This window comes from Rattus norvegicus, chromosome 11 (assembly GCF_036323735.1).
Source record: "Rattus norvegicus strain BN/NHsdMcwi chromosome 11, GRCr8, whole genome shotgun sequence".
Classification (NCBI taxonomy): Eukaryota; Metazoa; Chordata; class Mammalia; order Rodentia; family Muridae; genus Rattus; species Rattus norvegicus.
In genome coordinates this window covers 94,237,796-94,250,981 of record NC_086029.1, presented here as the reverse complement: position 1 = coordinate 94,250,981, position 13,186 = coordinate 94,237,796, and the positions used below count along the sequence as shown (strand labels likewise).

The window sequence follows — 13,186 nt, the reverse complement described above, 5'->3', positions numbered from 1 at the left end:
GGTCCTCTGTCAACACCAGTCTTCTGTTCTAGGCCACGGAGCAGCTGGTGAGTGACATCCTGAGACAGGCCCTGGCAGTTGGATACCAGACAGCATCTCCCAACAGGTACTGGTGCTGGTGGTGGAGGCCGAGCCGGTCGGTTCCTCTTGAAGATGTTTGTTTACCCATAATTCAGTAGAGCAGGAGTAGAGTGCGTGGGACAGTAGAGCCTGACAACTCTGAGGATCTGTTCTGTGGTTCTGAGAGAGCCTCTTGGCTTGACAGCCTAGCTGTGCCTTCCCAGCCATTACTTCATAGACATGCAGGTCTGCTGACTCGCAGGGTGAAGCAGGCAGCTGACTCTCACATTAAAGATGGTAGTCGTTCGTGTGACGGATGGTAGGGCCGAGATTGATAAATACTACCTAAACGTAAGGTGCATGTCACTGCTGACACACTCTTCCTCTAAGAGCCTGGGAGCCTGAGCTCTGGCAGGGCATTTTCTCCACTGCCCAGACCACAGGCCCCATAGTCAGACTCCTCTCACAGCTTTGAACCCTCGAGCTCACTGCCCCCCCTTCCCTGAGCATTCAGCCCTGAATGGGATACACAGTTCTTAACCTTAAAAGAGATGCGGTTCACGAGTCCTTTTTCCCTCCCACTCAAACCAGTATCATCCTCCCTACTGTGCGGAAGGCTACCCTGATGCTGTAACGCAGTATCACCCTCCCTACTGTGCGGAAGGCTACCCTGATGCTGTCATGCAGTATCACCCTCCCTACTGTGCGGAAGGCTACCCTGATGCTGTAACGCAGTATCATCATCCCTACTGTGCGGAAGGTACCCTGATGCTGTCATGCAGTATCACCCTCCCTACTGTGCGGAAGGTACCCTGATGCTGTCACGCAGTATCACCCTCCCTACTGTGTGGAAGGCTGCCCTGATGCTGTCATGCAGTATCACCCTCCCTACTGTGCGGAAGGCTACCCTGATGCTGTAACGCAGTATCACCCTCCCTACTGTGCGGAAGGTACCCTGATGCTGTAACGCAGTATCACCCTCCCTACTGTGCGGAAGGTACCCTGATGCTGTAACGCAGTATCACCCTCCCTACTGTGCGGAAGGCTACCCTGATGCTGTAATGCAGTATCACCCTCCCTACTGTGCGGAAGGTACCCTGATGCTGTAACGCAGTATCATCCCTACTGTGGGGAAGGCTACCCTGATGCTGTAGTTCCTCAGGTCATGGGGCCCCAGGTGAGGATATGAGGTCAGACATACACATAACATAGAGGTCTTAAGTCAGTGAGGAGAGGGGGGGAGAGGAGGTAATAGCAGCAACAGCAGCAGTGGTAGTAGTTGAAAAGTTGGTATAAAAATTTTCAGGTCTAACCCTGCTTGAAAAGCAGGAGGAGCCATGCTTTCTGTGTTGCTGACTGGAGATGTGGCAAACTGGGTGGTTTGAATAAGAGTGTGTAAGGGTGTGCGTGGCTGGCCAGGACTGTCTCCCGTCCTCTGGTGCTTTGAAACAAACCAGCTAAGACTTAAATATATACCGTTCTCTTCTGTCTGCATCCTCTTTTTTTTTCCTGTCAACTAATCACTTGGCCAGCATGACAGCCTCAGTCCTGTGACCAGAAAGTAAGGTTTGAGTCCTGGGTAGTACTATATAGATGGAGAAGAATTCGCGAGAAGTGTGAGAGAGACTGGCCTCAAGCCCTTGACGTTACCTCCTTCAATAAGAGAGTGGTCACTTCAGTATATTAACTGACTAAATTATTCCTGAATGCATTTGACAAATTATACCTAATTATTCTTTTGGGTTTGTTTGTTTGTTTGGACTAGGATTCCCAAAGAAATTACAGTGAGTAATATTCATCAGGCCATTTGCAACATTCCTTTTCTGGATTTTCTCACGAACAAACACATGGGGAGACTGAACGAGGATCAGTGAGTATCGTGAAGAGATCCCGGAAAGCAGGATGGAAGCTGTGTCTAGAGTGTGCAGACTGTGACCTCGTGTTTGGAGAGGCTGGTGTTCTCTGTTGGAATGCCATGGCTGCCAGACTTCCTTCCGTCTAACTGCAGGTTACACAGGGCCCCAGGTGCCCGCCTTTGAAGACACAGTTGTCCCCCCATTCTGGAGGGAAGCTGAATGGACACACATGGCTTTGTCAGTTTGCATTTCTTTACTCTGACCAGGCTCTGCAGGGCCTTGGTGTGAGGCAGGCACATACACAGGGTGCTTGCTCCCTCTGTGGACTGTGCTTGGGTTCACCTTTGGCCTGCTTTTCAGAAGGCAAAAATAAGCCCAGCATGCGGGGCTGGGGAACTCTAAAGAAGAACAGAGCAAGCAAGCACCTCCTCCCACCGTTCTTCAGCGTAGAAGGGGTGGCTCACTCTCGGCCGGTGTAAGTCAGCTATGGTGAGGGTAATACGCCATGTGGGAAACCTGAGGCCAAGAAGGCTACAACAAGACTCTTACAGAACCATGACACTAATGCTGCGACGGCCTGTTGAGGGGTCCCAGCAGAGCTCAGAAGGCATCAGACCTGTGCCCGTGTAAGCCAGGAACTACAAGTATTAGTGTAGGTACCAACCTCAAAGTCAGGCACTTGAGCCGTGTGTGGGTCCTTCTGTTCGCGTGGGCTTCAGAAGCTGCTGCCGCCTCATGTCAAGGGGAGGGAGGCAGCCCCAGTGCAAACCTTACTAGGATTGTCGTCTTGGTGGACTGGAGTCCTGTCCTTCTCTGCCAAAGAGTTTTACCAAGATGAAAAGGGTTGAACACCTGCGAGTGCCTTACCATGAGAGAGAACTTCTCCAACCCAGTGTGCTAATGCTCGGAGGCACCGGAGACTCTCCAGTCCTCCTAACTGTTACGGGGCACAGGAAAGACCTTCGTCTCAGTTGTAAACCTGCTCTTTCTCTACTCAAAGGAAACTTGAAATATCCCAGTAAAAGTCAAAGAACCTTACCTAAGCACCATAAAGCCTGTTCTCTCAGGTCCTGTAGGTAGATGTGTGAGTCAGGAACTGCTGCAGGAAGGATATATCTTTAATTCAGCACCTGAGAGCTGCAGGTGAGAAGGGATCTACCGTGCAGGGATTGGGCAAGCATAGCTTACTGGTACAGTTGGGTATAGAAGGCTTAAGAATTTGGTCCATGTAGCAGGTCGATAGGCTGACACACATCTGTTCAGAAGTGGACATGGTAGAAATCCCACTAAGAGCAGATTCATTTGTTGTGATGAAAACCTAAAGAAATTACTTTTTTGCTAAAAAAAAAAAAAATGATTTAACAGTTTCTGTGTATGTAAAAGTTTCAAGTGTTTTTTAAAATCATAATGTGTAATAATTGTGTACCATTTTGTCTACAATAAAACGTTTAGTATTTGCAATGGGTTTTCTGAGCTGGAAGCACCATACTTAGAGGGGCTCATTGGGACGCGGCCGTGGTCTAGGTCTTTGTAAGTTAAAATTAATATCTTTCCTTTCTTAAAAAAAAAAAAAAAAAAAAAGAACATACAATGTAAAAGGATCACAGCCACATTCAGGTTATTTACAAAAATAGAAGATACTTGGTGACCATGGGTATAATTATTTCACAACCAATTTGGGGTAAAGGAAAATGCATAAATGGATTCAGTTTCTCAAAAAAGCAGACTCTGTCTATCTGGTGAGATAAAGTTGGTCTGTGCTGATGTCTGGCACTTCTGCGATGCAATTCTTACTTTAAAAGTCCTCACCAGGGCAGACACTCCAGAACTAAGGGAGTTTCTGTGACGCGGCATTGATGCAGTCCATGGAGGTAGCTGGCTGGGAAGCAACTTGGCAGAGGGCCGCAAGAAAGCAAGGCCCTGGACAGTAAGGCTGGTGGGGCATAGGTCAGTGTGGGTGCTGACAGCTCCCCGGGCCTCAGAAGTCAGAAATCCTGAGTTCTGTCCCTCGAAGCATGGAGAGGAAAGACCTTCCTTCCTTCCTTCAGCTTATAAATGGGCTTTTAGGCTTTCCAATTTGTTGGCCTGGTAACGTGCACACACCTGACGGTTCCCACACTGGTCACTGAGGTTGTGGAATAATATTGAGTACTCTTCTCAAATTAACAGATTAAATTACTTTATTTTTTCAAAACTTACAGAATACAAAAGTTATTAAATTTTATAGGAATTTTAGCAGGTATGATAAAGTATTCTTAAAAATCTGGGCTGGAGATGGCTCATTTGAAGTGCATGCAGTACCTGAGTTCAGTCACCAGAACCCACATAGAAAAGGCAGGCATGGTGGTGCACACTTAAAATCTGAGCACTGGAGAGGCAGAGATGGGCAGATCACTCGAGGCTTGCAATACAGCCAGCCCAACCTACTTGGAAGGCCCTGGGCCAATGAGAAAAGTGAAGGGTACCTGAAGAATACTTTGACTTGTCCTCTGTCCTCTACACACGTACCTGACATACATGAACACACATCCCCATACATATAGGAATACACACATATATGTACCTACGTACGCACACTTCCTTCTCATAGATAGCCCTGCTCATCCTACAGTGTGTTTTTCTGACCATTGTGCACATTGTGTGTTTTTCTGACCGTTGTGCACATTGTGTGTTTTTCTGACCGTTGTGCACATTGTGTGTAAGGTGGACTCGACTGAGAAGAACAAGGCTGGCATTGGTCTTGGTTGCTTCTTGGGCTGCTCATCGAACTATGTGGCCACACTCAGATCTGCAATGGGGAGGGACTTCCTAAGAGCAGGTTTTCATTTCTAGGGAGGTCTGGTAAGAAGAGCTATATGTCCTAGACAACCTGTGACCTAGCAGGGGTCGGCCTCTCTTCATGGTCTCTATAGTACCACATTACCAGAAAGGGACCGGCGTACTTTTCGCTGTCCAGGGTAATGCATCTCTACACCAAGAGTAAATGCAGGGGCTGGGGGTTGCTGGGTGTGTGGAGTGGTCATTGGCAGAGTGGAGGCTTATAGCTGGGGCATGCCAGTGGCCACAGTAGGACCACGAGGTACCTGGAAGAGTTAAGCAGGAAAGGACAATTGAGCCATGCATGGCTGGCTTGACTGTGCATGTGCCTAGCAAGCCAGCAGGGTGTAGGTAGCAATAGCAGCCTCACTTTCAAGTGCAGAAGCGGAAGTGCCCACTGTCCCTGCTAGGGGAAGCAGCAGTGGCACAGATGGCCCTCTTTCCCACTTAAGGATGCAAGATAGCTGAAGTGAGAAGCAGGTAACATCCACAACACTCGTATCTGCAGCCCCGAGCAAGAAGGGTTTGGCGTTCACAAATTTCAAGGACATTAGCTGTATTATGGTCATTATTATGACACTGCATTAATAGACATTGAGAGGCCAAGGGGATGGGGAAAATATGCCTGTGTTTATAATAAGTTGCTGCAGCACATTTTGGCCTTTTAGTAAATTGTTAATCTGTCCAGTAGGCAATCGTTCCCCCCTTAGAACACTGAACATGCAAATTGACTAATCCAGAGTAACAGGATCCTTGGTGTACACAGATGGTTTCCCTTTAGAAACACTCAACAGCACTTCCTGGGCTGGTAAGAGGGAGGCTGGGCCTGCTTAGCACCTCTGAGGGGACACTGTGTGGGAGGTCTGAGCTGCTTCCTTAGCCATGACTTTGAAACATGAGCCCCACCACCAGAACTCCGCTTCCATGAGGAGAGCCCGGAAAGAAAAGGGAACAAGGAAATCCTCCCCGGACACTGTGCCAAACCTCTCAGACGTAGGCTCTTTCCAATGTTTGAGGGGCTGTGCAAGGGGGAATGAGCTTGTGCCACACAGACATGCTGGCTAGAATTTATGGACATGGGTTTTCCAAAGACAGGGTGAGTTGTTCCCTCGCAGGGTAGTAAGTTGCTAATGGGGAGTCTAAAGCTCTAAAGGAGAGATGCTCCCCAGACATGCCAGCTTCTCGTGAGTGGCAGGGTAGTCCCTTCTAGCCCTTGTGTTGAGGGGATAACCAAAATTAGTAAAATGGGGTTCGAGAAACATGGGGTGAGTGCCATTCGTGCTTTCAACATCCCACTCGTCCCAGGAGTTGTTTCCTTGAAGCAGGATCATCTTGGCTATAAGGAAATTACTTATTTGAGATTGAAGGCATGGATAATCTCCCTGGATACATATCACTACCATGAGAGTGGTTATGTATTAAACACGCACACGCGCACAAGCGCGCACCTAAAGGTTTTTGTTGTTTTGAAACGGGGTGTGTAGCCCTGGCTCTCCTAGAAGTTGCTGTGTGGATCAGGAAAGCATTGAGTTCAGAGATCCTTCTATCTCTGCCTCTAGAGTGCCGGGATTAAAGGTATTACTTCTGGCAACCTAAGGTTGATCCCCACCCCTCCCCCACATTTGTTTTGTGGCAGGGTTTCTCTGTGTAGCTCTGGCTGTCCTATCACTTGCTCTGTAGACCAGGCTGGCCTCAGACTCACAAGATCAGCCTTTGTCTCCCTCCAATGGGATTAAAGGCATTTGCCACCACTGCTGGGCTAAATTTCTTAATGATAAGAACATGGCCCGCTGCAAAAAGGTGAGGATACTGCCCTGCACTACCGTAAGTCATCAAAAAAAATTATATATATACATATACATATAACATGCATCTTGGGAAAACCATCCAAAGTGTGAAACCAACCTACCAAGGACTTGATAGTGTGCACGTCTTAGTCTGGAGCAGTTCAGGTCTCAGCTGGATTGATCACCAGATTTAAAAACTGAAGGATGTCAAATGACAATTTGGAAGATAAGAACGTCTCCCTCCCTGACACTGCTGGAGGACAGTTAGGGAGGCTGAGTGCAGCCGGTAGTGCCCAGACCCTCTGCCCGCCTCCACACCATGCCCAGAGCCAGCAGCCAAGCAGCTCCTGTAGGCAAAGCAGCAGGCCAGGCCTCTGCCTGGTAGGTCTGGCTGTGCTCCGCTTCCCCAACCATTGGTTTCCGCTGGTCACACATGGAGCGCCTGAGGGGCTGATGTCTGAAAGATGGCTGAGGGGTTTGGTGTGAATTTCCTCACCTCTGGAACCTGAGAAAGGAAGTGTGGCAATGTCAGTGGACTTTTCCCCCAACTTGCCCCAATCCCTGGCTCTGAGAAAAGAACCCCTGACCCCTTGCACAGTGAAGTTAGCAGGGTGGGTGAGCTATGTCACCACTGTGGCGGGTCTCGGGGAACATGAACCTATTCTGCTCCTCTTTGCTCTTTAGTTGGGATGAAGATGCTAAGTAGTCCTGGGAAGGAACCCAAGAGCCTCACACATGACACGCCCTTGCTGTACCACAGAGCAATGCTTGAGTCAGTTTGGTTTTAGTATTTTCGTGGGGAACAAGGCTAGACTGAGAATAGAAGTTAGAGCCTATGTATGCAGTCTACCACTGAGCTACACTCCCACCCTTGAAAGTCACCAGCCCTAGTAGTAGTCAGGGCACAGGCTGGGGTTTAGGAGGAGGACAGACACTGCTCGCCAGGGAGGCCGAAGATGCCACCTAGCCAATGGCAGAGGAGCCCGTCCGTTCCCAGGTACATTTTGTTGGACATTCCTGTCCTTAACTACCAATGTCATCAAAATCTGACTCCTAACCTCTACCCTGGAAAACAGGTATCTGCCTTCCCACCCTTAGGCTGACCTGGAAGCTGGCCCCAGGGCTGGGGTCCCATCCGGAGCTGTGAGTCGTGACAACTCTGGCTGCTCTTGCCTTTGTGGATCTTGAGGGCTTCACTCCAGTCCAAGCTTGGAATTCCTGTCTGCAACAAAATAGAATCGCAACCTCGCACAGGGCCAGTCAGTCATTTTCCGCACCCCAGGCTTTTTAGGAGAAGCCCTGTTCAGTGCTGGTCTGCTCCAGTCCCTAATGATTCTTCATCCTCCTGCATGAATACGCAGGACCACATGCACCAGCTGCTCCAAGCAGAAGACAGTCTTAGGAAGAGGTGCTTTTCCGTTCTGAATGCTGTACCAAGAAACCTCAGACACTTGAGCTCGGGAAAACAGTGGCAGAAAACCCTCAGGCAGGTGAACATCAGGCAACATCTGGCAAACATCTGACTTAGAGACAGACAAACCCCAGTGCTTACAGCCCTCCTGAGACCTGACACTGCCCTTCTGGATTGTGGGCCACTTAGGAGTCCAAAGCCAGTGAAGGTTGTCACCTTCACGTCCACTTAGGTGCAGGAGAAATGTCAGTGTGGACAATGCTCGGCACAGCAGGGGTATATGCTTACAACTCAGAAGAGAGAGAAGGCTTTGCCAGACCCAGTGGTTAGGACTCACATGATGGCAGGAAAGAACCAAGTCCCACGGGTCTTCTGACCTCCACATGTATGTTGTGATATGTGTGCATGACATGCATGTACAGATACAGGCACAACAAATGTAAAACAAAAGGCACAGGGTTCGACAGATGACTTGGCAGTTGTGTGTACACTCCTCTTGCAAAGGGCTGCAGTTGAGTGCCCAGCACCCCCCATCTCACAATCACCAGGAACTCCAGCTTCAGGGGACCTCTTCTGGCCTGTCAGGAACCTGCCCTCACACGCACAAACAGAAATACACATGACTTTTAAAAGTAAAACAAAATCTTTTTTAAAATATGTAAGAGCTGTCTCAAAACAAAAACCTCCAAGCTGGTCTGTGGTTCGAGCTCACATGAGCCACTTCTCTGGAGGGAAAGGACAGGCTAACCCAACCCCCTGCCTCTCACTGAAAAAGCTCAATTCTTCTACTCCTGAAGACTTCTTAATCAAGTCACTGTCCCTACTAAATGGTAAGCTCAGGAAGGTCGTTGAGCTGTGGCATCCCCACCCATCCCCCCATGACCACAGGCCCAGGGCTCAGCCAGCCAGGGTCAGTGCCTGCCTGTGCTAAGCCCTTCCCCTACACTGGCCCAGATTATGCCCTGAAAACAAGGGAGTCTTTTCTTGGCAGCATCAGAGCTGATCCTCACTGGGCAGACAGATGGCATGGGCAAGAGGAGCTGATGTCCGCTGTGGTCAACACTCAGTTTTGGGTGTAAGAAGAGCTGAGCCAGGGCCTGTCAAAATCTTTGCTTCAGAAGCTTCCAGGTCCTAACGACCAGCTGTCTAAACCATTTGCTGCTCTTTCTCCTGGGAAGGCAGGGCCTCCCCCTAAGCATGCCCTTCTTCCCAAACTATTTCTGAGCTGTGCTCCAGGCAGCCTAGGCCAGCTGCTCTGAGGAGACAGCAGGGGACTCAAAACAGGGAGAAGAACCCATAGCAGTCCCTGGGGGTGTTGCTGGAGGTGCTCCAGGCAAGAGGGCTTCTGATGGAATAGGAACGACATCGGAGGTGGAATCATGGCTACTCGTGGAGGACTCCAGCTTGCACCGAGACTAAGGAAAAGCCTCGAGCCTCACTGTGCTCCTTGAAATGCATCAAGGGCTCAATATGTAGCCTTAGCTGCCTGGAACTTGCTCTGCAAACCAGAGTTGACCTTGTATGCCTAGAGATCTGCCTTCCTCTGCCTCTCGGGTGCTGGTATTAGAGGTGTGCATCACCATACCTGGGTAGTATTTTCCCCCCACATCTTTCCTGGACCTGATCAGCCTCGAAGGAATTATGGATGCACTGTTCTGGGAATTGCTAGCCAGATAGAGAGCTCCAAGGCAGCTAGCTGTTTAAGGCTCCTATGCCTATCTGGAAGATAAGTCAGGCAGATCACTCCTTCTATGATAAGCAGAGCCAAGTGAAGCAGGGCGTTAGCAGGAGAGATGGAGTCCTAGCAGGTCCGTGGCACTTAAAGACTGTAGGTCAGGAACGGCCACAACCCGTTCTATTACCTTAGGGTCTCTAAATTGTTTTCTGAATGCCTATAGTAGTTCACTTGGGTGAAGTACACCTTACAAGATGGAAGGCAGAATGGGATTACTCCGGCCTCTGGAGTCCCAGAGGTCAGAGAGTTTAGTGCTGGGGAAGGTCAGTGGTGCTCCTGGGCTGGTCTTGGGGGTGAGCGAGGACTGGTCAGCCAGGCTCTTGCTATTCTAGTTCTCCAGGGAAGGAAAATGTTCCAAAGGCAGAGTTTGCACTTGGAAAGGCAAGCCCCCATCTGTCAGTGCTTTTCCACTGCTAGCTTCAAGATTCAGTTTGAGAAACTGTCACCAAGGAGGTGGCCAAAGACCAGCTATATAAACCACGTTAGGGAAGGAAAGCCTGTAAGGACTGCAAAATTGGTGCCTGAGTCCACTCCTTTCTCTGATGTCCAGAACCGTGTTTTGAACTAGCAGCTCAATTCCTCACTTGTAGAGAGGAACAGCAATGACAGGCCACGGGGAGTGGAGACATCGTGCTCAGTGGAGAGCAGTAGCTCTCACTTACCATCAACAGAGCTTGGTGGACCCTACAGGACATTCAGCTGATCATGTGCTCCATGATAGCCAGCCGTGATTACCTGGAATATCTCCCACGAAGAATGGCTTGCACCAGTGTCCCCAAGCCACTAAATAGTTATGAAAGGAGGCTTCCCTTCTTCCCTGCAAGCCCGACCAGTTGTTTGACTGCTAGATTCTCAAGCCAGTCAGGACCCCTGGAAGGACCTTGAACATTCAGCCCTCTCCTGAGGAGGATTCAGGCTCCTCCTAACAGCTCCACTTGAGTCCAAGACAGAGCACAAGGCCTTGCCCCGCACCGCACTCGTCCATTAAGTATCTTAAGGAACACAGCCTTAAGGAGGAACCTGTCCTGCACTTTGCTTCTCTGACTCGTGTGCGTGTGAGACTCACCGTCTGCACCTTCAGGGCTTCACAGTGTCCCGTCCTACGACAGACCCATGACTAGTGCATCCGCAGTATCAGGACAGCAGCGCTGTGACCATCTGTGTATGTGTGTGCCTCTCTCTGAGCGTGGGTATGTGCAGTGAGCATGGATGTCCCAGAAGGTGTCAGATCTCCTCGAAGCTGGAGTTACAGGCAATTGTGAGATGCCCGGCTAGAACTGAATTCCCATGCCAGGCAAGAGCAGAGCCACCTCTCCAGCCCCAGGTACCTCTAGTCCTGAGCGTCCATCCCACCTTCAAGGAATCTGAACGATAAAATTCCTAAAGTATTTAAACACCTGTAACAAATGTGTGGTAGTATTTTAAATAGTCCCAAACTGGGGATCACAAATGAGACAAAAAGGGGGGGTGGGGCTTATGCCTGTGGCTGTATGCCTAAGAAAGGGTTAACGTACGGTACAGTTATTAACATTCAGACCATCTAAGGTCAAACATTACATTAGGTTTTAAAAAGTAATGTAGTTATAATGTGTGTCAGAGATGGCTCAGAGGGTGACCATTGCCTGGCACAAGCCTGACAATCCGAGTTGGCTCCCTGGAACCCAAGGCAGAAGGGGAATAGATAGGAGTGACTTTCTAAAGTTGTCCTCTGATCTGCTCGCCCCCTAAACCCCCCACGCTAATATATATTAAATATTTTAAAACATCGCGACAGCAAGAATAGGGTCATGGAGGAAACCGAACGTGTATGCATCCATTGTACACTAAGAATTAGGAAGATCCATCTGTCGGGGAGGGGAGGCGTGAGGGTGTTAAGGCAGTATTTGTTATTTTTATTTCGAATTCCCCCACTATGAGCATTCATTACTCTTCTACATAGAAAGAAGAGGCAGGAAGTCCTCAGTCGTCCGAAGCTGAACCTCTAAGGGAGCAAAGAACCTTCCTTCAGTGGGATTTTGAACAGCGCAGGCACTGGCCCTGCGCACGGCGTGGGGCGTGGGTTGGGGGCTGTGCACCACTCTCTGTGCTCACCCCACAGAAGTTAAAAGAGAACAATCTGAGAGCGAAGGTGGAGGAACCGAGGAAGGGGTACTCCCTTGTGAGGCGCGCTTATCCTGGATCCCAGGGTAGGGAGCAGTCGGGAACCTGCAGTGTCCGGAGACCAGAGATATGACCCTGACGCTCCCCCTGCCACTCTCCAGATCCTGTGGTATTCAGGCTTCGTGCTCTCCCCGCCCCCACCCCGCTCTGGGACTCAGTTTCCTCCCACCGCAGGTCGACATTCGAAGCGTTCCTCTGCGGCAGCCAGCTACCCACCTATAAGACGTGGTCGCTACTACAGTTGCGTCCGCGTCCCCGACCGGCAGCACGTAGACCGTCCGGGTTGGGGGCGCCGAGGACTGGCCCCTGCGGCCGCCCGGCCCCGGTGCGCGCTCTTGAGCAGCATCCCGGGACCCCGCGCGAGCAGTTCGCACACCGAAATCGCGCTGGTACTGGGTGAGCGGCACGGCACGGCTGGGCTCCCGCGCGCCGGCGACGGACGGGCTCCCGCGCGAGACGCTGCAGTCCGCGCCTGGCTCCTCGCTCCCCGGGTCCGGGTAACCGTGCAGAGTCAGCGGCACCGCTACGTCCGAGCGGTCCAGCTGGTTCCAGCGCCGGGCCAGGCAGCACAGCCGGCTGATGCAGGGCCACGCCATGCCGCTCGGCCGCGCGCCTGCGCCGCGCGCGCACGCTACCCGGTTGCCCCCGCGCAGCCCTGCGCCCGGCAAGAACGGCCTACCGGCAGTCCTAACCTGCTGACAGCCTTTCGTGGTTGAACCCAGAGTTCCCCGAATGTGAGCTCAGAAATCAGACCTGGGCTTCACAGAGGGTGATGTCGGAGGGACGCATTTCTTTCATTCTGCCTGCTTTTTAAAACAGGCATCAAGAAGGCTCGGGTGGCAGGGCCAGAGGACTCTATTGGGCCTTGTGGACATGACTGGCTGCAAAATAGAGTTAAGCTGTACGGAGGGGACTCGGCGGTCACCCACAGTGGAAGTGGGGTCAACAAAGAGGGTGTTGCAAGAGAGGACTTGGAGCCATGTTTCCCAAAAAACGTGTTTGAGTCAGCTCGTGAATCACCGTTTGTTGTGATTTTACTGTGCTGTCTTAAAGGGGTGACAATCAATCCAGTTTTCCTTAAGAACTGTCATGAGCTCCAATGGCCCTTTCCCAGTTTCCTTCCCTGATGTGCGTGTGTGCTTGTTTCATTGCAGGGCTGTATTCCAACCTGAATGAAGGTCAGTTAAATGCAGAGACAACTTCCACCTGCCCTCTACCTTCCCATGTGTATCCTGCGTGCACTCAGACCTGCAGCCATAGAAGTGGTGTTGGTTACACTAAGTTCTGACTGAACCTGGAAAGTATCCAGTCTGCACCTCAGAGGACTGCCTAGTCTGGACCAGTTAGTCAGCTCTTCTCC

The 13,186-nt window shown here is 50.6% G+C and overlaps 2 protein-coding genes across 8 annotated transcripts in view; one reads left to right on the top strand and one right to left on the bottom strand.

Moving 5' to 3' along the window:
* Positions 1–3,444, top strand: part of Yeats2 (YEATS domain containing 2) — an 86,115-nt gene extending 82,671 nt beyond the window's left edge. For 6 of the 7 annotated variants that reach the window (XM_063270713.1, XM_063270710.1, XM_063270711.1 and 3 more), the window contains 2 exons: positions 33–106; positions 1,826–3,377. In XM_063270713.1, coding sequence (XP_063126783.1) covers positions 33–106; positions 1,826–1,934 — 183 coding nt within the window. In that variant the 3' untranslated portion in view covers positions 1,935–3,377. Of the gene's footprint in view, positions 1–32; positions 107–1,825 lie in introns of all 7 variants that reach the window. The other variant, NM_001109057.1, reaches the window with a different exon arrangement.
* A 2,756-nt stretch (positions 3,445–6,200) lies between these two features.
* Map6d1 (MAP6 domain containing 1) lies at positions 6,201–12,430 on the bottom strand. Its single transcript, NM_001108844.1, has 3 exons — positions 12,043–12,430; positions 7,625–7,742; positions 6,201–7,025 (listed from the first exon to the last, which is right to left on the bottom strand). Exons 1-3 carry the CDS (start codon positions 12,420–12,422, stop codon positions 6,948–6,950), a joined length of 576 nt encoding a protein of 191 aa, NP_001102314.1. The 5' UTR covers positions 12,423–12,430; the 3' UTR covers positions 6,201–6,947.
* Between the last annotated feature and the right edge of the window lie 756 nt (positions 12,431–13,186).